Source organism: Oncorhynchus clarkii, chromosome 18, assembly GCF_045791955.1.
Source record: "Oncorhynchus clarkii lewisi isolate Uvic-CL-2024 chromosome 18, UVic_Ocla_1.0, whole genome shotgun sequence".
Taxonomy (NCBI): Eukaryota; Metazoa; Chordata; class Actinopteri; order Salmoniformes; family Salmonidae; genus Oncorhynchus; species Oncorhynchus clarkii.
In genome coordinates this window covers 72961229-72989112 of record NC_092164.1, presented here as the reverse complement: position 1 = coordinate 72989112, position 27884 = coordinate 72961229, and the positions used below count along the sequence as shown (strand labels likewise).

The following is a 27884-nucleotide window of genomic DNA, read 5'->3' as shown; positions in this document are numbered from 1 at the left end:
TGGGATGGCCTACTGGGACTGGGATGCTGGGATGGGCTACAGGGGCTGGGGTGCTGGGATGGCCTACTGGGACTGGGGTGCTGGAGCTGGCGTGATGGAATGGGCTACTGGTGCTGTGGTGCTGAAGCTGGGGTGATGGGATGGGCTACTGGGACTGATGGTGCTAGGATGGCCTACTGGGACTGGGGTGCTGGGATGGCCTACAGGGACTGGGGTGCTGGGATGGGCTACTGGGACTGGGATTCTGAAGCTAGGGGGATGGGATGGGCTACTGGTGCTGTGGTGCTGGAGCTGGGGTGATGGGATGGCCTACTGGGACTGGTGTGCTAGGATGGCCTACTGGGACTGGGGTGCTGGGAGCGGGTGATAGGATGGCCTACTGGGACTGGGGTGCTAGGATGGCCAACTGGGACTGGGGTGCTGGGAGCGGGTGATGCGATGGGCTACTGGCGTATCAGCTGGGGAGTGAAATAGAAAGGGAGGTCAGTAACAGTTGTGGTATGTCAGGGTTACAAAAAGGAAACAAACTCCATTGTAATGAGAATGGACTAGGTCACTAGGATATGGTGCATAACTGGGGAAGAAGACAGAGGGTGTCAGTGGCCGCAGCGGTTTTCATTTGTTCCTTCAAGGACATAATGGCGACTGCAATGCACAGTGACAGGATACAGGTTCTCAGTTCTCAAGATCTCAGCCCGGGAGACGACACAGAGAGGGTTCAACTATGGGGCTTGATGTACCAGGGTCTTCTATTCCCTGCACTATAGGGAGCGACAGACTGCATGGCAACACATGTTTCACTTCTCATTCAAGACAGCAAGACTATGTTGTTTACCTTTTATTAAAACCAAATTAGTTGGTGAACAGCTGTTGGTGAACGGCTGTAAACATACATCAAATCAAATGTATTTATAAAGCCATACTTACGTCAGCTGATATCTCAAATTGCTGTACAGAAACCCAGCCTTAAACCCCAAACAGCAAGCAATGCAGGTGTAGAAGCAAGGGAGGTGATTATATGTTGGTGAATGGCTGCAAACAGACATGAGGAATGACCATTACAGGCTACAAAGGGAAGCACAGGCGAGAGATGCCCAGTGACACGAGCCTACCAGATAAGCTAAACAATTTCTATGCTCGCTTTGAGGCAAATAACACTGGAACATGCATGAGAGCGCCAGCTGTTCCGGAAGACTGTGTGATCATGCTCTCCGCAGCAGATGTGAGTAAGACCTTTAAACAGGTCAACATTCACAAGGCCGCAGGGCCAGACAGATTACCAGGATGTGTACCGCGAGCATGCGCTGACCAACTGGCAAGTGTCTTCACTGACATTTTCAAACTCTCCCTGTCCGAATCTGTAATACCAATATGTTTCAAGCAGACCACCATAGTCCCTGTGCCCAAGAACAATAAGGCAACCTGCCTAAATGACTACAGACACGTATCACTCACGTCTGTAGCCATGAAGTGCTTGAAAAGGTTGGTCATGGCTGACATCAACACCATTATCCCAGAACCCTAAACCCACTCCAATTTGCATACCACCCAAACAGATCCACAGATGAGGCAATCTCTATTGCACTCCACACAGCCCTTTCCCATCTGGACAAAAAGGAACACCTATGTGAGAATGCTATTCATTGATTTCAGCTCAGCGTTCAACACCATAGTGGCCGCAAAGCTCCTCACTAAGCTAAGGACCCTGGGACTAAACCCATCCCTCTGCATCTGGATCCTGGACTTCCTGACGGGCCGCCTCCAGATGGTGAGGGTAGGTAGCAACACATCTGACACGCTGATACTCAACACAGTGGTCCCTCAGGGGTGTGTGCTCAGTCCCCTACTGTGCTACCTGTTCACTCATGAATGCATGGCCAGGCACGACTCCAATACCATCATCAAGTTTGCAGATGACACAACAGTGGTAGGCCTGATCACCGACAACGGTGAGACAGCCTATAAGGAGGTCAGATACAGTGCCTTGCGAAAGTATTCGGCCCCCTTGAACTTTGCAACCTTTTGCCACATTTCAGGCTTCAAACATAAAGATATATGAGATAAGATAATTTTGCACGCCCAATCTTTCAGTTTTTGATTTGTTAAAAAAGTTTGAAATATCCAATAAATAAATGTCGTTCCACTTCATGATTGTGTCCCACTTGTTGTTGATTCTTCACAAAAAAATACAGTTTTATATCTTTATGTTTGAAGCCTGAAATGTGGCATACTATAGAATGAAGTGTATGGCTAGACGGTGCACTGCCCTTTTCTCATCAAATCTGCAGGCTAAAGTTAAATCTAGACTTGGGTTTCCTGTATCGTAATCGCTCCTCTTTCACCCCAGCTGCCAAACTAACCCTGATTCAGATGACCATCCTACCCATACCATTCGGCCATCCGCTTGTCATGATGTGTGTTTTGTCCTATATTTATATTTTTATTCGTTTTAATGTGTGTCCTTGGGGATGTGTTGTATCCTTGGAGATGTGTTGTGTCCTTGGGGATGTGTTGTCCTTGGAGATGTGTTGTCCTTGGGGATGTGTTGTATCCTTGGAGATGTGTTGTGTCCCTGGGGATGTGTTGTGTCCTTGGGGATGTGTTGTGTCCCTGGGGATGTGTTGTGTCCTTGGGGATGTGTTGTGTCCTTGGGGATGTGTTGTGTCCCTGGGGATGTGTCGTGTCCCTGGGGATGGGTTGTGTCCTTGGGGATGTGTTGTGTCCTTGGGGATGTGTTGTGTCCTTGGGGATGTGTTGTGTCCTTGGGGATGTGTTGTGTCCTTGGGGATGTGTTGTGTCCTTGGAGATGTGTTGTGTCCTTGGGGATGTGTTGTCCTTGGGGATGTGTTGTGTTGTGTCCTTGGGGATGTGTTGTGTCCTTGGGGATGTGTTGTCCTTGGGAAGTGCAGATGGGAAAAAGATATCCAAAGTTCTATTCATAATAATCACAGCATTTTAATCTGAGTTTTGCATTGTTGCATAACACCAATATTTCCTGACATGACCTCCATGAACTAATAGGTATTCTTTGATCAACAGCATTGTTCCTTCATAGCTTGTTCTCCATCTTGTTTATAAAATAAAGAGCCAATTTGTTTTTCAGTACTTTTATTTCCATGACTGATCAAAACAAATTTTGTCACGACGTCTTTCTGTCTCTCTCTCTCTCTCTCTCTCTCTCTCTCTCTCTCTCTCTCTCTCTCTCTCTCTCTCTCTCTCTCTCTCTCTCTCTCGCTCTCTCTCTCTCTCTCTCTTTCTCTCCTTAGCAGACATACAGTACAGTGAACAATATGTTTGGAACATCGAATCACAATAAAATCACAGCATCGAATCGCAATACATATCTTAATCGGCACCTGAGTATCGTAATCATATCGTATCGTGAGATCACTAGCAATTCCCAGTCCTACTATCCAGGGACTAGGGCTCCATTTGGGATGCAAGCAGTGAGTGCTGAGCAAAACATGACTGATAATGTATAAATCATAACGCAGTAACATATAACAGATATGTACATGGCAGTGATGTCACAGTAGATAGAACCTCTGAGGTAATGGGCCTTGGGAAGAGTGACTGTCACGTCCTGACCTATAGTTCCTTTTTTTATGTCTCTATTTTAGGTTGGTCAGGGCGTGAGTCGGGGTGGGCATTCTATGTTTGTTCTGTGTATTATAGTTCTATGGAGGCCAAACGCCTGGTATGGTTCCCAATCAGAGGCAGCTGGTTATCGTTGTCTCTGATTGAGAACCATACTTAGGCAGCCTGTTTTCCCGCTATGGGTTGTGGGTAGTTGTTTTCTGTGTCTGTTTTCACCATACAGAACTGTTTCGATTTTCCTTTCTTTCCTTCACTTTGTTATTTTGTATTTTTCGTGTTCTGATATAATAAATTTATCATGGACACGTACCACGCTGCATTTTGGTCCGAATCTTCCTACTCCTCATCAGACGAAGAAGAAGTTCGTTACAGTGACACACCAGACTAGTTACCTGCAAAAAACAGCTAAGGGACAGTAGTTTAAGGGATGCTCCAATCACAGGAGGAGGGTGGTTAACAAAAGTGAAAACAGTTCATCAAGGTGAATCGCCAAGTCACAGCACACACATGCAATCAATTAAGGGCAATCAGCAATCAATTAAGGGCAATCAGCACTCAATTAAGGGCAATCAGCAATCAATTAAGGGCAATCAGCAATCAATTAAAAAAAATTCCAACAATTGTTTACAGACAGATTATTTCACTTATAATTCACTGTATCACAATTCCAGTGGGTCAGAAGTTTACATACACTAAGTTGACTGTGCCTTTAAACAGATTGGAAAATTCCAGAAAATGATGTCATGGCTTTAGAAGCTTCTGATAGGCTAATTGACATCATTTGAGTCAATTGGAGGTGCACCTGTGGATGTATTTCAAGGCCTACCTTCAAACTCAGTGCCTCTTTGCTTGACATCATGGGAAAATCAAAAGAAATCAGCCAAGACCTCAGAAAAATAATTGTAGACCTCCACAAGTCTGGTTCATCCTTGGGAGCAATTTCCAAACGCCTGAAGGTACCACGTTCATCTGTACAAACAATAGTACGCCATGCAGCCGTCATACCGCTCAGGAAAGAGACACGTTCTGTCTCCTAGAGATGAACGTACTTCGTGAGAGAGTGCAAATCAATCCCAGAACAACAGCAAAGGATGCTGGAGGAAACAGGTACAAAAGTATCTAAATCCACAGTAAAACGAGTCCTATATCGACATAACCTAAAAGTCCTCTAAGCAAGGAAGAAGCCACTTCCCCAAAACCACCTTTAAAAAGCCAGAATACGGTTTGCAACTGCACATGGGGACAAAGATCGTACTTTTTGGAGAAACAGCCTATGGTCTGATTAAACAAAAATATAACTGTTTGGCCATAATGACCCTCGTTATGTTTGGAGGAAAAAGGGGCAGGCTTGCAAGCCGAAGAACACCATCCCAACCGTAAAGCACAGGGCTTGCAGCCTCATGTTGTGGGGGTGCTTTGCTGCAGGAGGGACTGGTGCACTTCACAAAATAGATGGCAGAATGAGGGAGGAAAATTATGTGGATATATTGAAGCAACATCTCAAGACATCAGTCAGGAAGTTAAAGCTTGGTCACAAATGAGTCTTCCAAATGGACAATGACCCCAAGCATACTTCCAAAGGTATTGGAGTGGCCATCACAAAGTCCTGACTTCAATCCAATAGAACATTTGTTGGCAGAACTGAAAAAGCATGTGCGAGCAAGGAGGCCAACAAACCTTACTCAATTACACCAGCTCTGTCAGGAGGAATGGGCCAAAATTCACCCAACGTATTGTGGACAGCTTGTGGAAGGCTACCTGAAACTTTTGACCCAAGTTAAACAATTTAAAGGCAATGCTACCAAATACTAATTATGTGTATGTAAACTTCTGACCCACTGGGAATGTGATGAAATAAATAAAAACAGAAATAAATAATTCTCTCTACCATTTCACATTCTTAAAATAAAGTGGTGAACCTTTTAACTAGGATTAAATGTCAGGAATTGTGAAACACTGAGTTTTAATGTATTTGGCTAAGGTGTATGTAAACTTCCGACTTCAACTGTAGGTAGTTGGATGGGCTATTTACAGATGGACTGTGCACTGCAGCGATCGGTAAGCTGCTCAGACAGCTGACGCTTAAAGTTAGTGATATTAGTCTCCAACTTCAGTAATTTTTACAATTTGTTACAGTCATTGGCAGCAGAGAACTGGAAGGAAAGGCGGCCAAAAAGGTGTTGACTTTGGGGATGACCAGTGAAATATACCTGCTGGAGCGAGTGCTACGGGTGGGTGTTGCTATGGTGACCAGTGAGCTGAGATAAGGCGGAGCTTTACCTAGCAAAGACCTATAGATGACCTGGAGCCAGTGGGTTTGGAGACGAATATGTAGCGAGGACCAGCCAGCGAGAGCATACAGGTCACAGTGGTGGGTAGCGTATGGGGCTTTGATGACAAAACGGATGGAGCTGTGATAGACTGCATTCAATTTGCTGAGTAGAGTGTTAGAGGCTATTTTGTAATTGACGTGTTGTCGCTCTTGTCGTGATGTGAGTTTTGTCCTATATTTTTATTTTATTTTTTATTTTTTAATCCCAGGCCCCCGCACCCGCAGGAGGCCTTTTGCTTTCTGGTAGGCCGTCATTGTAAATAAGAATTTGTCCTTTAACTGACTTGCCTAGTTAAATAAAGGTTAAATAAAAGTGAATGTCAATCATTAGTGAAAGCATGCATAGTTCAGTGACAATTCTGTTAAAGTCCACCCTACGACATATGCTATCTCCTGACCTTAGAGCTTATAATCCACCCTACGACATATGCTATCTCCTGCCCTTAGACTTTATAGTCCACCCTACGACATATGCTATCTCCTGACCTTAGAGTTTATAGTCCACCCTACGACATATGCTATCTCCTGACTTTAGACTTTATAATCCACCCTACGACATATGCTATCTCCTGACTTTAGACCTTATAATCCACCCTACGACATATGCTATCTCCTGACCTTAGACCTTATAATCCACTCTACGACATATGCTATCTCCTGACCTTAGAGTTTATAGTCCACCCTACGACATATGCTATCTCCTGACCTTAGACCTTATAATCCACCCTACGACATATGCTATCTCCTGACCTTAGAGTTTATAGTCCACCCTACGACATATGCTATCTCCTGATTTTAGAGTTTATAGTCCACCCTACGACATATGCTATCTCCTGACCTTAGACCTTATAATCCACCCTACGACATATGCTATCTCCTGACTTTATAATCCACCCTACGACATATGCTATCTCCTGATTTTAGAGTTTATAGTCCACCCTACGACATATGCTATCTCCTGACCTTATAATCCACCCTACGACATATGCTATCTCCTGACCTTAGACGGTCAAACTCCTCCCACTCCCAATTCACCCCCCCCCCCCATTCCAGCTTCACCGCGTCATGTGACCTATTATTTCTTCTTCTCTGACGGCGCCGCCTCCGTCATGACATTACAGAGGTTCTGAATGGAGGCTGTGTTGGTGGGGTCCTCCCTGACAGACAACTTGGATCTCGTAGACTTGGATCTCGACCTCCGCGCCGTCAACGACGTCGTCTCATGACTCTCTACCATCGTCTTCCTGACGAGCTTCTGGATCCTCTTGTAGATGAGGTAGACCATCTCACAGATACAAATGAGGATGCAGACGGCTGAGGAGACCACCATGAAGATGGTGAAAATCTTCTTCTCGGTGGGACGGGAGATGTAGCAGTCGACGGTGTTGGGGCAGGGCTCCAGGGAGCACTTGGAGAGACGAGGCATGTCATATCCCTCGTAGACGTAGTAGAGAATGTAGAGGAAGCCGGCGTCGAAGCCCGCCTTGAAGATCAGACTCGCCTACGGGGAGGATTAGAGATAAATAAAGAATCGTCATTAAAACATCTTTAAAGAGACCACACAGGAAATATGGGTGTCCGGTTGACTAGTTAAAATAGTTTCATTCAGATCAAATCATTGAGAGGAGTTAAATTCCATTCGACTCATGTTGTAATAACCAGAAGTAGAGATTGAGTAGAATTAGATATCGAGAAAATAGTATTTTTGTAATTTCACTTTTATTTAACCAGGTAGGCCAGTTGAGAACAAGTTCTCATTTACAACTGCGACCTGGCCAAGATAAAGCAAAGCAGTGTGACACGGACAACAACACAGAGTTAAACATGGATTAACATGGAATAAACAATAAACAAGTCAATGACACAGAAGAATAACATATATAGAAGAGACCAGACAGGAAATACAGGTTACAGTTATTATTTTTAGTTTCATTTAGTTGTATTCACAAGCATTTCTACACCCACAATAACATCGGCTAAATATGTGTATGTGACCAATACAATTTGATTTGATTTAGGCAGGAGTTGCCATTTGACTCCTAAAATACTGTAGGCAGTGAAACACCCTTTTTATTCTCAGTGTTAAAGTAGCCTGTCATTTTGATAGTTTGTGCTGCATTAAAATAGGTTGTGGTAAAGTCTCCAGTCATGTAGAATGACATGTTAGCCCGTGTGTGCTTGTCCTCTCCTTGTTTCCTCTTCACTACATTTGAGGCCTGTCGGTGCATTGGTCGTAGGCTACCATTGAGCTTTAAATAGAACCTATACATTGACTCATATTGTAGGTACATAATTTCTGTCTCTCTCTTTCTCTCTCTCACTTTCTCTTTCAATCTCTGTCTCTTTCTTTCTCTGTCTCTCTTTCTCATTCCGTCTCTGTCTCTCTCTTTCTCATTCTGTCTCTGTCTCTCTCTATCTTTCATTCTCTGTATCTCTTTGTCTTTCATTCTCTGCCTCTTTCTTTCTCTGTCTCTCTCTTTCCCTTTCATTCTCTGTCTCTTTCTTTCTCTGTCTCTCTATCTTTCATTCTCTGTATCTCTTTGTCTTTCATTCTCTGCCTCTTTCTTTCTCTGTCTCTCTCTTTGTCTTTCATTCTCTGTCTCTCTCTTTCTCTTTCATTCTCTCTCTTTCTTTTTCTGTCTCTCTCTTTGTCTTTCATTCTCTGCCTCTTTCTTTCTCTGTCTCTCTCTTCCTCTTTCATTCTCTCTCTTTCATTTTCTGTCTCTCTCTTTGTCTTTCATTCTCTGTCTCTTTCTTTTTCTGTCTCTCTCTTTGTCTTTCATTCTCTGTCTCTTTCTTTTTCTGTCTCTCTCTTTGTCTTTCATTCTCTGTCTATTTCTTTTTCTGTCTCTCTCTCTCTATCTTTCATTCTCTGCCTCTTTCTTTTTCTGTCTCTCTTTGTCTTTCATTCTCTGTCTCTTTCATTCTCTGTCTCTCTCTTTGTCTTTCTTTCTCTGTCTCTATCTTTAAAAAAAGGACATTCTACTCCTAAATTAATGGAAATTAAATTATGTTGACACCTGAAATATTATTTTCCCTTTTAAAAGCATTATAACCTGTAGCCCAATGCAGCACAGTGGCTTTAAATAAACAGGCTGAAGGGTTTCCCCTCACTGAAAACATGTCCGTTTTAAAGGGTTTCCCCTCACTGAAAACATGTCCGTTTTAAAGGGTTTCCCCTCACTGAAAACATGTCCGTTTTAAAGGGTTTCCCCTCACTGAAAACATGTCCGTTTTAAAGGGTTTCCCCTCACTGAAAACATGTCCGTTTTAAAGGGTTTCCCCTCACTGAAAACATGTCCGTTTTAAAGGGTTTCCCCTCACTGAAAACATGTCCGTTTTAAAGGGTTTCCCCTCACTGAAAACATGTCCGTTTTAAAGGGTTTCCCCTCACTGAAAACATGTCCGTTTTAAAGGGTTTCCCCTCACTGAAAACATGTCCGTTTTAAAGGGTTTCCCCTCACTGAAAACATGTCCGTTTTAAAGGGTTTCCCCTCACTGAAAACATGTCCGTTTTAAAGGGTTTCCCCTCACAGAAAACATGTCCGTTTTAAAGGGTTTCCCCTCACTGAAAACATGTCCGTTTTAAAGGGTTTCCCCTCACTGAAAACATGTCCGTTTTAAAGGGTTTCCCCTCACTGAAAACATGTCCGTTTTAAAGGGTTTCCCCTCACTGAAAACATGTCCGTTTTAAAGGGTTTCCCCTCACTGAAAACATGTCCGTTTTAAAGGGTTTCCCCTCACTGAAAACATGTCCGTTTTAAAGGGTTTCCCCTCACTGAAAACATGTCCGTTTTAAAGGGTTTCCCCTCACTGAAAACATGTCCGTTTTAAAGCTAATCTCCTGCAATTATACACATTTTGCCATGGGACTGAGAGACAATTTAAAGTTTTTAAGCTAATTATCTAAAATTCTATACATTTTGCCATGGGACTGAGAGACAATTTAAAGTTTTAAAGCGAATTACCTGAAATTATACACATTTTGCCATGGGACTGAGAGACAATTTAAAGTTTTTAAGCTAATTATCTAAAATTCTATACATTTTGCCATGGGACTGAGAGACAATTTAAAGTTTTAAAGCGAATTACCTAAAATTCTATACATTTTGCCATGGGACTGAGAGACAATTTAAAGTTTTAAAGCGAATTACCTGAAATTATACACATTTTGCCATGGGACTGAGAGACAATTTAAAGTTTTTAAGCTAATTATCTAAAATTCTATACATTTTGCCATGGGACTGAGAGACAATTTAAAGTTTTAAAGCGAATTACCTAAAATTCTATACATTTTGCCATGGGACTGAGAGACAATTTAAAGTTTTAAAGCGAATTACCTGAAATTATACACATTTTGCCATGGGACTGAGAGACAATTTAAAGTTTTAAAGCTAATTACCTAAGATTCTATACATTTTGCCATGGGACTGAGAGACAATTTAAAGTTTTAAAGCTAATTACCTAAAATTATACACATTTTGCCATGTCTTGTGCTGTGTTCTTATGCTATCTGAGTGACTCAAATATGATTTTTTTTTAATCTATGGGGGCCCCATGCTATGACATTAATGGAATTTTCATGCTCAGGAACACCAGTCGGATTGTTTAAAGTTTGCCTGCCAGCTGTCAATATCTTTTGTGTTCACACAGCAAAGACCGTCAGCCACTCAGCCTTGTTAAAATACTCCACACCAGAAGGTGGCAGTAGCGTTGTTTGGAAAATGCATGTCCATGCCTATTGCTTGTGGTCTAGAGTCCAATGTTAGCTAGCTAGATAGTTAGCTGCACTAATGTTGCTATTTTGTAGAATGCCCTTGTTGTTACTAGCCAGATGACCACAGCTAGATAACTACCTAGCAAGATGATGATGCAATATTTGATTCACCCTCCACAATCCCATACTGCCTGTGCCAGCCTAAAGCCAAATGTTTAGCTAGCTAACATTAGCAAATTCGCAAGCTGGCACGTAATAGCTAGCTAGCTAAGGACCATGCACGGGCTCGGCAGCTAACTCACAGGTACCATTCAGCAGTCTATTGGCAATGAGATTCTCGTTGAGTTCCATGCTTAAGATTCTTCTTCTTCCCTGTCTAGTTTTTACTTTTGTCATTGTTCGTTTTCGAAGATGATCTTATTTTAAAAAGATATATAGGTCCATTATATTTTCTACAAACTTTATATATGGTTTAAGTCGTTTAAGTTTACACTGAAAATATTTTACCATAACGAAAATTATAAAGACATAAATGAATAAATAAATAATATGATTTATAATTAATATCAATGTTTTAATTGTATTTTTTTGGCGTGGCGGCAACGATTTAGCAGCGGCAACCCACCTCTCCTTAGTGAATATAGGGGAAACACCTCTCCTGTTGTGTACAGTATGTTGGTGTTGTCTGGTGTTGTGTACAGTATGTTAGTGTTGTCTGGTGTTGTGTACAGTATGTTAGTGTTGTCTGGTGTTGTGTACAGTATGTTGGTGTTGTCTGGTGTTGTGTACAGTATGTTAGTGTTGTCTGGTGTTGTGGTGTTGTGTACAGTATGTTGGTGTTGTGGTGGTGTGTACAGTATGTTGGTGTTGTCTGGTGTTGTGTACAGTATGTTGGTGTTGTCTGGTGTTGTGTACAGTATGTTGGTGTTGTGGTGGTGTGTACAGTATGTTGGTGTTGTCTGGTGGTGTGTACAGTATGTTAGGTTTGTCTGGTGTTGTGTACAGTATGTTAGTGTTGTCTGGTGTTGTGTACAGTATGTTGGTGTTGTCTGGTGTTGTGTACAGTATGTTAGTGTTGTCTGGTGTTGTGTACAGTATGTTGGTGTTGTCTGGTGTTGTGTACAGTATGTTGGTGTTGTGGTGGTGTGTACAGTATGTTGGTGTTGTCTGGTGGTGTGTACAGTATGTTGGTGTTGTCTGGTGTTGTGTACAGTATGTTAGTGTTGTCTGGTGTTGTGTACAGTATGTTAGTGTTGTCTGGTGTTGTGGTGTTGTGTACAGTATGTTGATGTTGTCTGGTGTTGTGGTGGTGTGTACAGTATGTTGGTGTTGTCTGGTGTTGTGTACAGTATGTTAGTGTTGTCTGGTGTTGTGTACAGTATGTTGGTGTTGTCTGGTGTTGTGTACAGTATGTTGGTGTTGTCTGGTGTTGTGTACAGTATGTTAGTGTTGTCTGGTGTTGTGTACAGTATGTTGGTGTTGTCTGGTGTTGTGTACAGTATGTTGGTGTTGTGGTGGTGTGTACAGTATGTTGGTGTTGTGGTGGTGTGTACAGTATGTTGGTGTTGTCTGGTGTTGTGTACAGTATGTTAGTGTTGTCTGGTGTTGTGTACAGTATGTTGGTGTTGTCTGGTGTTGTGTACAGTATGTTGGTGTTGTCTGGTGGTGTGTACAGTATGTTAGTGTTGTCTGGTGTTGTGGTGTTGTGTACAGTATGTTGGTGTTGTGGTGGTGTGTACAGTATGTTGGTGTTGTCTGGTGGTGTGTACAGTATGCTGGTGTTGTCTGGTGTTGTGTACAGTATGTTGGTGTTGTCTGGTGTTGTGTACAGTATGTTAGTGTTGTCTGGTGTTGTGTACAGTATGTTGGTGTTGTCTGGTGTTGTGTACAGTATGTTGGTGTTGTCTGGTGTTGTGTACAGTATGTTAGTGTTGTCTGGTGTTGTGTACAGTATGTTGGTGTTGTCTGGTGTTGTGTACAGTATGTTAGTGTTGTCCGGTGTTGTGGTGTTGTGTACAGTATGTTGGTGTTGTCTGGTGTTGTGTACAGTATGTTAGTGTTGTCTGGTGTTGTGTACAGTATGTTGGTGTTGTCTGGTGTTGTGTACAGTATGTTGGTGTTGTGGTGGTGTGTACAGTATGTTGGTGTTGTCTGGTGGTGTGTACAGTATGTTAGTGTTGTCTGGTGTTGTGTACAGTATGTTAGTGTTGTCTGGTGTTGTGTACAGTATGTTGGTGTTGTCTGGTGTTGTGTGCAGTATGTTAGTGTTGTCTGGTGTTGTGTACAGTATGTTGGTGTTGTCTGGTGTTGTGTACAGTATGTTGGTGTTGTCTGGTGTTGTGTACAGTATGTTAGTGTTGTCTGGTGTTGTGTACAGTATGTTGGTGTTGTCTGGTGTTGTGTACAGTATGTTAGTGTTGTCTGGTGTTGTGTACAGTATTTTGGTGTTGTCTGGTGGTGTGTACAGTATGTTAGTGTTGTCTGGTGTTGTGGTGTTGTGTACAGTATGTTGGTGTTGTGGTGGTGTGTACAGTATGTTAGTGTTGTCTGGTGTTGTGGTGTTGTGTACAGTATGTTGGTGTTGTGGTGGTGTGTACAGTATGCTGGTGTTGTCTGGTGTTGTGTACAGTATGTTGGTGTTGTCTGGTGTTGTGTACAGTATGTTGGTGTTGTCTGGTGGTGTGTACAGTATGTTAGTGTTGTCTGGTGTTGTGGTGTTGTATACAGTATGTTGGTGTTGTCTGGTGTTGTGTACAGTATGTTGGTGTTGTGGTGGTGTGTACAGTATGTTGGTGTTGTCTGGTGGTGTGTACAGTATGTTAGTGTTGTCTGGTGTTGTGTACAGTATGTTAGTGTTGTCTGGTGTTGTGTACAGTATGTTGGTGTTGTGGTGGTGTGTACAGTATGTTAGTGTTGTCTGGTGTTGTGTACAGTATGTTAGTGTTGTCTGGTGTTGTGTACAGTATGTTGGTGTTGTCTGGTGGTGTGTACAGTATGTTAGTGTTGTCTGGTGTTGTGTACAGTATGTTAGTGTTGTCTGGTGTTGTGTACAGTATGTTAGTGTTGTCTGGTGTTGTGTACAGTATGTTGGTGTTGTCTGGTGTTGAGTACAGTATGTTGGTGTTGTGGTGGTGTGTACAGTATGTTGGTGTTGTCTGGTGGTGTGTACAGTATGTTAGTGTTGTCTGGTGTTGTGTACAGTATGTTAGTGTTGTCTGGTGTTGTGGTGTTGTGTACAGTATGTTGGTGTTGTCTGGTGTTGTGTACAGTATGTTAGTGTTGTCTGGTGTTGTGTACAGTATGTTAGTGTTGTCTGGTGTTGTGTACAGTATGTTGGTGTCGTCTGGTGTTGTGTACAGTATGTTGGTGTTGTCTGGTGTTGTGTACAGTATGTTGGTGTTGTCTGGTGTTGTGTACAGTATGTTAGTGTTGTCTGGTGTTGTGTACAGTATGTTAGTGTTGTCTGGTGTTGTGGTGTTGTGTACAGTATGTTGGTGTTGTCTGGTGTTGTGTACAGTATGTTAGTGTTGTCTGGTGTTGTGGTGTTGTGTACAGTATGTTGGTGTTGTCTGCTGTTGTGGTGTTGTGTACAGTATGTTAGTGTTGTCTGGTGTTGTGTACAGTATGTTAGTGTTGTCTGGTGTTGTGGTGTTGTGTACAGTATGTTGGTGTTGTCTGGTGTTGTGTACAGTATGTTGGTGTTGTCTGGTGGTGTTGTGGTGTTGTTTTATACAGTATGCTAGTGTTGTTGTGGTGTTGTGGTGTTGTCTACAGTATGCTAGTGTTGTCTGGTGTTGTGGTTTTGTGTACAGTATGTTAGTGTTGTCTGGTGTTGTGTTGTGTACAGTATGCTAGTATCTCACCAGATAGGTCCACCACAGGCCTCCTCTCTTCTTCCCTGGATTAGCGTACAAATGCGACCCTTCATGCATTGCGGAGTACTTGGAATCCTTCTCCTCACGCAACGTTACGTGCGCCACAACCATCAGAGATGGACAGGTGACGAAGATGAGCTGCAGGGCCCACAGGCGGATGTGTGAGATGGGGAAGATGTGGTCGTAACAGACGTTGACGCAGCCTGGCTGGGCCGTGTTACAGACAAAGTCCTTACTCTCGTCTACCCAGACGCGCTGAGCGGCCACCACAAACACCAAGAAGCGGAACACGAAGACCATGGAGAGCCAGACGCGGCCGAACACCGTGGAGTATTTATTCACCCCGCTGAGGAGGGACTGCAGCCCACCCCAGTTCATCTTGGAGGAGGAGGAGGAAGAGGTGGAGGGATGGGGGGGAACGACAACCAGTCACTGAAAATCAGAAAACAGAATGGACACGGTTTCATGGTTTATTATTGTCATGCTGCAAGGTCTCTTCTTCTTTATATCTCACAGAAATAACAGTAAATACTCAACAGGCTAGAGCGTGTGATGCTGTACAAGACTCGCACTGACACTGTCTCTGATGTCATCATTAGGCGCACACAGCACAGCCCACCGAACAGCATGGGAGCATCATTTACCCACAACCCATCCTCCCCCCAGCTGATCACTATTCCCTCTGATTTAGTTTTTACTATCCCCTTATATGACCCTCATGACAACCAGAAGAAAACGTATTATATTTAACATAAATCCATTTAGTAGGATATTTGACTTTACGTTAGCTTATATTACAATGGCCTATCATCGTACAATATAATATGAATTGTAGGACGTATAGTATTCTACGTTTTGATTGTTTAAGTATGATATATTACGGTCAATTGCTTTAGTATTATATGCTATGTTAGAGTAAGGGTTAGGGCTAGGTTTAGGGGAAGGGTTAGCTAACATGCTAAATAGTAGTAAGTAATTTGTAAATTTGCTGATTAGCTAAAATGCTTAAGTTACTCATGATGAGATTCAAACATGCAACCTTTGCCTTAGAGGGATGCCCTTTATCTACTTCCTCATAGTCAGATGAACTTGTAGATGCCATTGTTATGGTGTCTGCGTCCAGTATGAAGGAAGTTAGAGGTAGTTTTGTGAGCCAATGCTAACTAACGTTAGCACAATGACTGTGAAGTCGTGCTAATAGGTACCCATAGACTTAGTAGATACCCATAAACGGTGTTCGAATACCCACACTAATATACCGTATACTATATACAGTGGCAAGAAAAAGTATGTGAACCCTTTGGAATTACCTGGATTTCTGCATAAATTGGTCTTGGCTAGGGGGCAGTGTTTTCATTTTTGGAAAAATAACGTTCCCGTAGTAAACAGGATATTTTGTCAGGACAAGATGCTAGAATATGCATATAATTGACAGCTTGGGATAGAAAACACTCTAAAGTTTCCAAAACTGTAAAGATATTGTCTGTGAGTATAATAGAACTGATGTTGCAGGCGAAAGCCTGAGAAAAATCCAATCCGGAAGTGCCTCATGTTTTGAAAGCGCTGCGTTCCAATGCGTCCCTATTGAGCAGTGAATGGGCTATCAACCAGATTACTCTTTCTCCGTATTCCACAAGGTGTCTACAGCATTGTGACGTAGAATACCCGTAAGCGGCTACATTGCGCAACTGGTCACCTGATGGCTCCCAGAGTGATTTTCGAGTAAAATACAGAGGTAGCCATTATTCCAATCGGTCCTACTGAAAAACCAATTGTCCCGGTGGATATATTATCGAACAGATATTTGAAAAACACCTTGAGGATTGATTATAAACAACGTTTGCCATGTTTCTGTCGATATTATGGAGCTAATTTGGAATATTTTTCAGTGTTTTTGTGACTGCAATTTCCGGGCGATTTCTCAGCCAAACGTGAAGAACAAACAGGAGCTATTTCACCTACAAAAATAATATTTTTGGAAAAAAGGAACATTGGCTATCTAACTGGGAGTTAGATTTTTCTGATTTCCGTGACCAAGTTACCTGCTGCTAGCTATGCTAGGCTATCGATAAACTTACACAAATGCTTGTCTAACTTAGGCTGTAAAGCATATTTTGAAAATCTGAGATGACAGGGTGATAACAAAAGGCTAAGCTGTGTCTCAATATATTTCACTTGTGATTTTCATGAATAGGAATATTTTCTAGGAATATTTATGTCCGTTGCGTTATGCTAATTATTGTCAGTCGATTATTACGCTCTCTCATGCGGGATGGGGAGTCATTAGAGGTTAATGACTGATCTTCATCTAAGTCACAGCAATAGACAAACACAGTCAGCTTAAACTAATAACACATAAGCAATTATACGTTTTCATGTCTTTATTGAACACATCGTGTAAACATTCACAGTTTAGGGTGGTAAAAATATGTGAACTTGGATTTAAGTATATTTTGCCAGTAGCGCTGTGGAACATCCAGGTGCACTTTTGCGAACTTCAGATGTGGAGCAATGTTTTTTTTTGGACAGCAGTGGCTTCTTCCGTGGTGTCCTCCCAGGTTTCCCTCAAATCAGGGATTGATTTAGACCTGGTACATCAATTAATGATCAGGTAGAACAGAAAATCAGCAGTACTCCAGACCTCATAGGGTCAAAGTTGAGTACTCGTGCCCTATGTAGTGCTCTACTTTTCACAGGTCCAATATGTAGGGGATAGAGCACCATTTGGGTCTCATTACACATCATTACAGTTTAAAAAAAATTGAACTAGGCAAGTACGTTAAGTACATATTCTTATTTTCAATGGCGGCCTACCCCAGCCAAACCCTCCACTAACCCGGACGACACTGGGCCAATTGTGAGTCGCCCTATAGGATTCCCGATCACGGCCAGTTGTGATACAGCCCAGGATCAAACCGGGGTCTGTAGTGACTCGTCTAGCACGGAGATGCAGTGCCTTAGACCGCTGCGCCACTCGTGTGTGAGTCATCCTCTGGACGCACCCTACTCTGTTAGACGGATGTGTTGTGTGGTGTGTGTGTGTGTGTGTGTGTGTGTGTGTGTGTGTGTGTGTGTGTGTGTGCTCAGCCAGCCATTGTCATTCCTTTATGCCATCTGCTCTCTGTTCATCAAAGGGCGGTTAGTGAGGTCGGGGAGGGTCATTTGATTGAGGAATACAAAGATGGAGCCAAATATACCATGGGAACTGGAACTGAGCCACACACATAACCATATACCATGGGAACCTGACTGGGACTGACTGAGACAGAGAGGCAGGGGAAGGAAGTCTAACTGTGCCAAAATAACAACAACCTGTAGATTCAATTGTCTGAAAGAGCAAAAAGGGCAAGTAGAGAGAAACTGTTACACAGTTTGTCAGAGGAGTGTGCGTTTGTGTGTGCAAATGTGCTTGCTTGTGAGTGTTTGTGTGTGTGTGTGGGTGTGCCCTTCTACTTAAAAGTGAAAATGCAATGCTGCTTTCAGTCTGAGTATGAAAGCCACCCTGTGTGTGTCCCTGTAGTTTTCTTGGACAACTTGTTTCCACATCGGGTGGCTTTCATACTCAGACTGAAAGCAGCATTGCATTTTCACTTTTAATTTCTCTAGGGTAGGGGGCAGTATTGGGAATTTTGGATGAAAAGCGTGCCCAAATTAAACTGCCTGCTACTCAGCCAAAAAAGCTAGAATATGCATGTAATTAGTAGATGTGGATAGAAAACACTCTAAAGATTCCAAAACCGTTTGAATGATGTCTGTGAGTATAACAGAACTCATATGGCAGGCAAAAACCTGAGAAAAAATCCAACCAGGAGGGGGAATTCTGAGGTTTGTAGTTTTTCAACTCTTGGCCTATCAAATACACAGTGTCTATGGGGTCATATTGCACTTCCTAAGGCTTCCACTAGATGTCAACAGTCTTTAGAACCTTGTTTGCTGCTTCTACTGTAAAGTGGGGGCAAATGAGAGGGGAATGAGTCAGAGGTCTTCCAGAGAGCCACGAGCTCAGTCTCGCTCGTTCACGTGAGAGTGAGCTGTTCCATTGCTTTTCTACAGACAAAGGAATTCTCCGGTTGGAACATTATTGAAGATTTATGTTAAAAACATCCTAAAGATTGATTCTATACATCGTTTGATATGTTTCTAAGGACTAACATAACTTTTTGGACTTTTCGTCTGCACCTAGTGATCGCGCCTCATGAATTTTGATTACTGGGCTAAACGCGTTAACAAAAAGAAGGTATTTGGAAATAAATGATGGACATTATTGAACAAAACAATAATTTATTGTGCAACTGGGATTCCTGGGAGTGCATTCTGATGAAGATCATCAAAGGTAAGTGAATAGTTCAAATGCTATTTCTGACTTCTGTTGACTGCACAACATGGTGGATATCTGTTTGGGTTGTTTTGGTCTCTGAGCGCCGTACTCAGATTATTGCATGGTGTGCTTTTTCCATAAAGTTGTTTGGAAATCTGATACAGCGGTTGCATTAAGGAGAAGTGGATCTAAAATTCCATGCATAACAGGTGTATCTTTTAGCAATAATTATTATAAGTATTTCTGTAAATTGATGTGGCTCTCTGCAAAATCACCGGATGTTTTGGAACTACTGAACATAACGCACCAATGTAAACTCAGATTTTTGGATATAAATATGAACTTTACCGAACAAAACATACATGTATTGTGTAACATGAAGTGCTATGAGTGTCATCTGATGAAGATCATCAAAGGTTAGTGATTCATTTTATCGATATTTCTGCTTTTTTGTGACTCCTCTCTTTGGCTGGAAAAATGGCTGTGTTTTATTGTGACTAGGTGCTGACATAATCGTTTGTGGTTCTTTCGCTGTAAATCCTATTTGAAATCGGACACTGTGGTGGAAATAACAACAAGAATACCTTTACAACGGTATAAAATACATGTATGTTTGAGGAATTTTAATTATGAGATTTCTGTTGTTTTGAATTTGGCGCCCTGCACTTTCAGTGGCTGTTGTCATATCATCCCGTTAACGGGATTGCAGCCCAAAGTTAACAAACCTCCAAACGAGTTTCAGTGCCACACAACACTCCTTCCCTGACCTCCAACTGCTCTTAAATGCTAGTAAAACTAAATGCATGCTCTTCAACCGATCGCTGCCTGCACCTGCCCGCCCGACTAGCATCACTACTCTGGACGGCTCTGAAATAGAATATGTGGACAACTACAAATACCTAGGTGTCTGTTTAGACTGTAAACTCTCCTTCCAGACTCACATTAAGCATCTTCAATCCAATCTTAAATTTAAAATCGGCTTCATATTTCGCAAACAAAGCCTCCTTCACTCATGCCGCTAAACATACCCTTGTAAAACTGACCATCCTACCGATCCTTGACTTCGGCGATGTCGTTTACAAAATAGCCTCCAACACTCTACTCAGAAATTTGGATGTAGTCTGTCACAGTGCCATCCGTTTTGTCACCAAAGCCCCATATGCTACCCACCACTGCGACCTGTATGCTCTCGTTGGCTGGCCCTCGCTACATATTCGTCGCCAAACCCACTGGCTCCAGGTCATCGATAAGTCTTTGCTAGGTAAAGCCCCGCCTTATCTCAGCTCACTGGTCACCATAGCAACATCCACCTGTAGCACGCGCTCCATCAGGTATATTTCACTGGTCATCCCCAAAGCCAACACCTCCTTTGGCCGCGTTTCCTTTCAGTTCTCTGCTGCCAATGACTGGAACAAATTGCAAAAATCACTGAAGCTGGAGACTCATCCCTCTATAACTTTAAGTATCACCTGTCAGAGCAGCTTACCGATCGCTGCACCTGTACACAGCCAATCTGTAAATAGCCCATCCAACTATCTCATCCCCATATTATATTTTTCTTCTCTTTTTCACCCCAGTATCTCTAGTTGCACATCATCATCTGCACATCTATCACTCCAGTGTTAATGCTAAATTGTAATTATTTTGCCAGCATGGCCTATTTATTGCCTTAACTCCCTAATATTATCTCATTTGCACACACTGTATATATTGTTTCTATTGTGTTATTAACTGTATGGTTTGTTTATTACATGTGTAACTCTGTGTTGTTTTTGTCGCACTACTTTGCTTTATCTTGGCCAGGTTGCAGTTGTAAATGAGAACTTGTTGTCAACTGGCCTACCTGGTTAAATAAAGGTGAAATAAATGATACATATATATACAGTTGAAGTTGGAGGTTTACCTCTTAGCCAAATACATTTAAACTCAGTTTTTCACAATTCCTGACATTTAATCCTAGTAAAAATTCCCTGTCTTAGGTCAGATAGGATCACAACTTTATTTTAAGAATGTGAAATGTCAGAATAATAGTAGAGAGAATTATTTATTTCAGCTATTATTTCTTTCATCACATTCCCAGAGGGTCAGGAGTTTACATACACTCAATTAGTATTTGATAGCATTGCCTTTAAATTGTTTAACCTAGGTCAAACATTTTGGGTAGCCTTCCACAAGCTTCCTACAATAAGTTGGGTGAATTTTGGCCCATTCCTCCTGACAGAGCTGGTGTAACTGAGTCAGGTTTGTAGGCCTCCTTGCTCGCAATATGCTTTTTCAGTTCTGCCCATACATTTTCTATAGGATTGAGGACAGGGCTTTGTGATGGCCACTCCAATACCTTGACTTTGTTGTACTTAAGCCATTTTTCTAGAACTTTGGAAGTATGCTTGCGGTCATTGTCCATTTGGAAGACCCCTTTGCGTCCAAGCTTTAACTTTCTGACTGATGTCTTAAGACGTTGCTTCATTATATCCACATAATTTTCCTGCCTCGTGATGTCATCTATTTTGTGAAGTGCACCAGTCCCTCCTGCAGCAAAGCACCCCCACAACATGATGCTGCCACCCCGTGCTTCACGGTTGGGAGGGTGTTCTTTGGCTTGCAAGCCTCCCGCTTTTTTCTCCAAAAATAACAGTGGTCATTATGACTAAACAGTTATATTTTTGTTTCATCAGACCAGATGACATTTCTCCAAAAAGTACAATCTTTTATGCAGTAGTCTGGCTTTTTTATGGCGGTTTTGGAGAAGTGGCTTATTCCTTGCTGAGCGGCCTTTCAGGTTATGTCGACCTGTTTCATCCAGCATCTTCACAAGGTCCTTTGATGTTGTTCTGGGATTGATTCGCACTTTTCGCAACAAAGTACGTTCATCTCTAGGAGACAGAACGCGTCTCCTTCCTGAGCGGTATGACGTCTGCGTGGTCCCATGTTGATTATACTTGTGCACTATTGTTTGTAGAGACGCACGTGGTACCTTGAGGCATTTGGAAATTGATCCCAAGGATGAACCAGACTTGTGGAGGTCTACAATTCTTCTTGGCTGATTTATTCTGATTTTCCCATGATCTCAAGCAAATAGGCACTGGGTTTGAAGGTAGGCCTTGAGATACATCCACAGGTACACCTCCAACTGACTCAAATTATGTCAATTAGCCTATCAGATGCTTCTAAAGCCATGACATCATTTTCTGGTATTTTCCAAGCTGTTTAAAGGCATATTCAACTTAGTGTATGTAAACTTCTGACCCACTGGAGTTGTGATACAGTGAATTATAAGTCAAATAATCTGTCTGTAAACAATTGTTGGAAAAATTACTTGTGTCATGCACAAAGTAGCTGTTCTAACCGACTTGACAAAACTATAGTTTGTAAACAAGACATTTTTGGAGTGGTTGAAAAACTAGTTTCAATGACGCCAACCTAAGTGTATGTAATCTTCCGACTTCAACTGTATATATATAATTCATTACAGTTATGCACAAACATCTAGTACCATTGTGTAATGCTGAATGCTGATTGGTTAAAACCACATTCAAGAGGGTGTCTTTTCCACAAGTTACCACCGGCTTGTGGAATAGACACCGGAATAGACATCTGACTGCTCAATCCACTGTCTCATCAGCCCAGCCAGGCAATTTATCAATCCACTGTCTCATCAGCCCAGTCAGGCAATTTATAAACTCCACTGTCTCATCAGCCCAGCCAGGCAATTTATAAACTCCACTGTCTCATCAGCCCAGCCAGGCAATTTATAAACTCCACTGTCTCATCAGCCCAGCCAGGCAATTTATCAATCCACTGTCTCATCAGCCCAGCCAGGCAATTTATCAATCCACTGTCTCATCAGCCCAGCCAGGCAATTTATGAATCCACTGTCTCATCAGCCCAGCCAGGCAATTTATCAATCCACTGTCTCATCAGCTCAGCCAGGCAATTTATCAATCCACTGTCTCATCAGCCCAGCCAGGCAATTTATCAATCCACTGTCTCATCAGCCCAGCCAGGCAATTTATGAATCCACTGTCTCATCAGCCCAGCCAGGCAATTTATGAATCCACTGTCTCATCAGCCCAGCCAGGCAATTTATCAATCCACTGTCTCATCAGCCCAGCCAGGCAATTTATAAATGCCACTGTCTCATCAGCCCAGCCAGGCAATTTATAAACGCCATTGTCTCATCAGCCCAGCCAGGCAATTTATCAATCCACTGTCTCATCAGCCCAGCCAGGCAATTTATAAACTCCACTGTCTCATCAGCCCAGCCAGGCAATTTATCAATCCACTGTCTCATCAGCCCAGCCAGGCAATTTATCAATCCACTGTCTCATCAGCCCAGCCAGGCAATTTATAAACTCCACTGTCTCATCAGCCCAGCCAGGCAATTTATAAATGCCACTGTCTCATCAGCCCAGCCAGGCAATTTATAAACGCCATTGTCTCATCAGCCCAGCCAGGCAATTTATCAATCCACTGTCTCATCAGCCCAGCCAGGCAATTTATAAACTCCACTGTCTCATCAGCCCAGCCAGGCAATTTATCAATCCACTGTCTCATCAGCCCAGCCAGGCAATTTATAAACTCCACTATAAAAAGCATCTAGACATTATCTCACATTTCCTTTAGACTAACATTTTGTTTTTGGAGATTTGTGTAAACCTTGCTGTCGGTCTCTCTGACATTTTGCAAATTTGTTCTCCAACTGTCCCAATAGTAATGATTGAGTCGAGACGAGACAGACAGGCAGGCAGTTTTTCTCAGCCAGTCGAAATCATGAATCGGCAGGCATCATTTTTATGGATATATACTAAGAAATGTCAATTGAAAAATGGTAAAATGAAATGAAGTGTTATCTAGTTTGTAGTCTTTCCAGCTTCAGTTTGAAGTGATTGTGTTAGCAGTGTTGTTGGCTAGCTCCTCTGAACAACAGTGTCCTGACGAGAGAGCACATTTTCTACGCCGGGTGAAATCACACCTCATTAGCTCATTAATATAGATGTATTCAAATAAATATCACTAGAAAACAGCTTAAACAAATGCAAATGACTCTACTTTGTTGTTATTCTGGTTGCACTTTTTTGACATGACAGTAAGTTAGCCATGGTTGGCTAGCTAGCAAGCAAGGGATTAAAACGTTGTCAGCCAGTATGCCAATGGAACATTTAGAACGAACGACTGGGTTGTGTACATAGATACAGAACAAAAACGCTGCATCTCTAGCAAACCGAACCAATATAATGAACGACCAGCCGATTTGGGCAGCAACCTTAGATTTGTTTTCGGAACTTGTGGAAGGATGAAATTGTATGAATAAATTCATAATTGTAAGGAAAATGTGTCAATCATTATTGGTAACCCGTTCTATAAAAGTGATATTGCCCTCGAAGCTCATCGCCAATATATCCTCCAAACATCGTCTTCACAAGCATTATAACTTAACTATATAATTCGATGCAGTTACACTTGCTTTTTAAACTCAACAGGTTGTGTAGACAATGTTACAGTACTTTTTTCCCCCCTTAGCTGTGGCTCTCAAATGGTTAATTAAACTGAAGCTAGTGGAGAATGTTAGCTGTGACTCTCAAATGGTTAATTAGACTGAATCTAGTGGGAGAATGTCAGCTATGATTCACAAAGGGTTAATTAGACTGAATCTAGTGGGAGAATGTCAGCTATGATTCACACAGGGTTAATTAGACTGAATCTAGTGGGAGAATGTCAGCTATGATTCACAAAGGGTTAATTAGACAGGATCTAGTGGGAGAATGTCAGCTATGATTCACAAAGGGTTAATTAGACTGAATCTAGTGGGAGAATGTCAGCTATGATTCACACAGGGTTAATTAGACTGAATCTAGTGGGAGAATGTCAGCTATGATTCACAAAGGGTTAATTAGACTGGATCTAGTGGGAGAATGTCAGCTATGTGTGTGTCATGATTCCATTTACATGTTAGGTATTTAACTGAGTTAAACTGACTAATGGAACAGCCACCCCTCCAATATGCATGCCTTCCTCATCAGATAATGGAACAGCCACCTCTCCAATATGCATGACGTCCTCGTCAGATAATGGAACAGACACAACAGATAATGGGACAGACAAATCAGATAATGGGACAGACACCCCTCCAATATGCCTGACTTCCTCATCAGATAATGGAACACCTCTCCAATATGCATGACTTCCTCATCAGATAATGGAACAGCCACCCCTCCAATATACCTGACGTCCTCGTCAGATAATGGAACAGACACAACAGATAATGGGACAGACAAATCAGATAATGGGACAGACACCCCTCCAATATACCTGACTTCCTCATCAGATAATGGGATACCCCTCCAATATACCTGACTTCCTCATCAGATAATGGGATACCCCTCCAATATACCTGACTTCCTCATCAGATAATGGAACACCCCTCCAATATGCCTGACTTCCTCATCAGATAATGGAACAGACTGCCCTCCAATATACCTGACTTCCTCATCAGATAATGGAACAGACACCCCTCCAATATGCCTGACTTCCTCATCAGATAATGGAACACCCCTCCAATATGCCTGACTTCCTCATCAGATAATGGAACAGACAGCCCTCCAATATACCTGACTTTCTCATCAGATAATGGAACAGACACCCCTCCAATATACCTGACTTCCTCATCAGATAATGGAACACCCCTCCAATATACCTAGCTTCCTCATCAGATAATGGAACAGCCACCCCTCCAATATGCCTGACTTCTTCATCAGATAATGGGACAGACAGCCCTCCAATATGCCTGACTTCCTCATCAGACAATGGAACAGACACAACAGATAATTGGACACACACATCAGATAATGGAACAGACACCCCTCCAATATGCCTGCCTTCCTCATCAGATAATGGAACAGCCACCCCTCCAATATGTCTGACTTCCTCATCAGATAATGGAACAGACACCCCTCCAATATATCTGACTTCCTCATCAGATAATGAGACAGACAGCCCTCCAATATACCTGGCTTCCTCATCAGATAATGGAACAGACACCCCTCCAATATATCTGACTTCCTCATCAGATAATGAGACAGACAGCCCTCCAATATGCATGGATAGTTAGACCAGGCTCTATAACGTGTTAGGGCCCATATAGAACTTGGTTGGTGATGCAACAATGGGACAGAACTTCCTACAGTTCACTGTGAAATGACCTGCTGTAAACCAGCAAAACAGAGAAGCTAATTTAACACCTACAGTTCCCTGTGAAATGGCCTGCTGTAAACCAGCAAAACAGAGCAGCTAATTTAACAGATGTTTTTATAGATTAGCAATCAGGACAGTGTGCGACAGGTTTCCTGTCCAACAGACAATCGGGAATACTAAAGATCCACATGCTGCCCTTGGTTCCCATCTTGTCTGTCTGCATGGAAGGATGTGCTTATTGTCCACACATAGCTCTTACTGTATATCTGTGTCTGTCCTATTGGTTGAGTTATGACCCTCTCTGAACCCGCCTTCACACTGAGATAGTGGAATGCTTCCTAAATGACCCCCTATCCCAAATGGGTTCTGGTCTAAAGTAGTGCACTACTACCCTATAGACCCTGGCCTAAAGTAGTGCACTACTACCCTATAGGCTCTGGTCTAAAGTAGAGCACTACTTCCCTATAGGCCCTGGTCTAAAGTAGTGCACTAATTCCATATAGACTCTGATATAATGTAGTGCACTACTACCCTATAGACGACTCTGGTCTAAAGTAGTGCACTACTACCCTATAGACCCTGGTCTAAAGTAGTGCACTACTACCCTATAGACCCTGGACTAAAGTAGTGCCCTATGTAGAGGATAGGGTTTAAGATGTAGCCAGTATCTTGACCTAACCTTCAGTAGGTCGTCCCCTCCCTAGTCTGTCGTTTTCTGTCACCAGACTGCTGGTGTCTCCCCCCCCCCCCCCTCCCCCCCCCCCCCCCCCCCCCTCCCCCCTAGCTTGTAGCTCCTCCCTAGCTTGTAGCTCCTCACTATGGTTCAACGAATCATCCTTACAAACGTTAAAAATCAAAGACACAAATGAACTAAAATAATAATAATAATAATAATAATAATAATAATAATAATAACGTGTCTTACCTGGTTGAGAGGAACAGACGAATGGGTCAAATAGATGTGTCTTTAATGCAAAGACGAGAAGCTCACTATGTGGCTGTCGGCTCTGACTGATTGGAAGGAAGCAGAGTTCCACCTGGTTGGATGGGGGGAGGGGGGGAGTGGCTAGGATGTACAGACGAATAGAAGAGGGAAGAGAGGTAAGGTGTCACACACACACATGCAAACACACACACACTCACGCACACACACACACACACACACACACTCACACACACACTCACACACACACACTCACACACACTCACACACGCAAACACACACACACACTCACACACACACACACACACACACACACACACACACACACACACACACACACACACACACACACACACACACACACACACACACACTCACAAGCAAACACACACACACACACACACACGCAAACACACATGCAAACGCACACATGCAAACACACACACACACACAGCTCTGCCACCCCCCCACTAGACCGGTTTGTCAACCTCTTGTTGAGAGCACAGACAGACATATTACAAGGAATTAAGAGGGAGAGAGGAAGTGAGGGAGGGAGGGAGGGAGGGATAGCATACCGTCAGAGAGGAGGAGGAGGAGGAGGAGGGAGTAGCATACCATCAGAGAGAGAGGAGGAGGAGGAGGAGGGTGTAGCATACCATCAGAGAGAGAGGAGGAGGAGGAGGAGGAGGGAGTAGCATACCATCAGAGAGAGAGGAGGAGGAGGAGGAGGAGGAGGAGGAGGAGGAGGAGGAGGAGGAGGAGGAGGAGGGAGTAGCATACCATCAGAGAGAGAGGAAGAGGAGGAGGAGGGAGTAGCATACCATCAGAGAGAGAGGAGGAGGAGGAGGTAGTAGCATACCATCAGAGAGAGGAGGAGGAGGAGGGTGAGGAGGAGGAGGAGGAGGGAGTAG

General features: G+C 42.8%; 1 protein-coding gene across 1 annotated transcript; it reads right to left on the bottom strand.

Annotated features, from left to right (window-relative positions):
* Positions 1-6995: 6995 nt before the first annotated feature.
* On the bottom strand, positions 6996-27027 carry LOC139372806 (gap junction beta-4 protein-like). Its single transcript, XM_071112611.1, has 3 exons — positions 26956-27027; positions 14510-14953; positions 6996-7430 (listed from the first exon to the last, which is right to left on the bottom strand). The coding sequence occupies exons 2-3, from the start codon at positions 14897-14899 to the stop codon at positions 7005-7007; spliced, it is 816 nt and encodes a 271-aa protein (XP_070968712.1). The 5' UTR covers positions 14900-14953; positions 26956-27027; the 3' UTR covers positions 6996-7004.
* Between the last annotated feature and the right edge of the window lie 857 nt (positions 27028-27884).

Excerpts from the sequence above, each read along its gene's own strand:
- LOC139372806 (XM_071112611.1), bottom strand. The coding sequence starts at position 14,899 with ATGAACTGGGGTGGGCTGCAGTCCCTCCTCAGCGGGGTGAATAAATAC. Across the intron at positions 7,431-14,509 it reads GCCTGTGGTGGACCTATCTG|GCGAGTCTGATCTTCAAGGC; the intron begins GTGAGATACTAG and ends TCCTCCCCGTAG.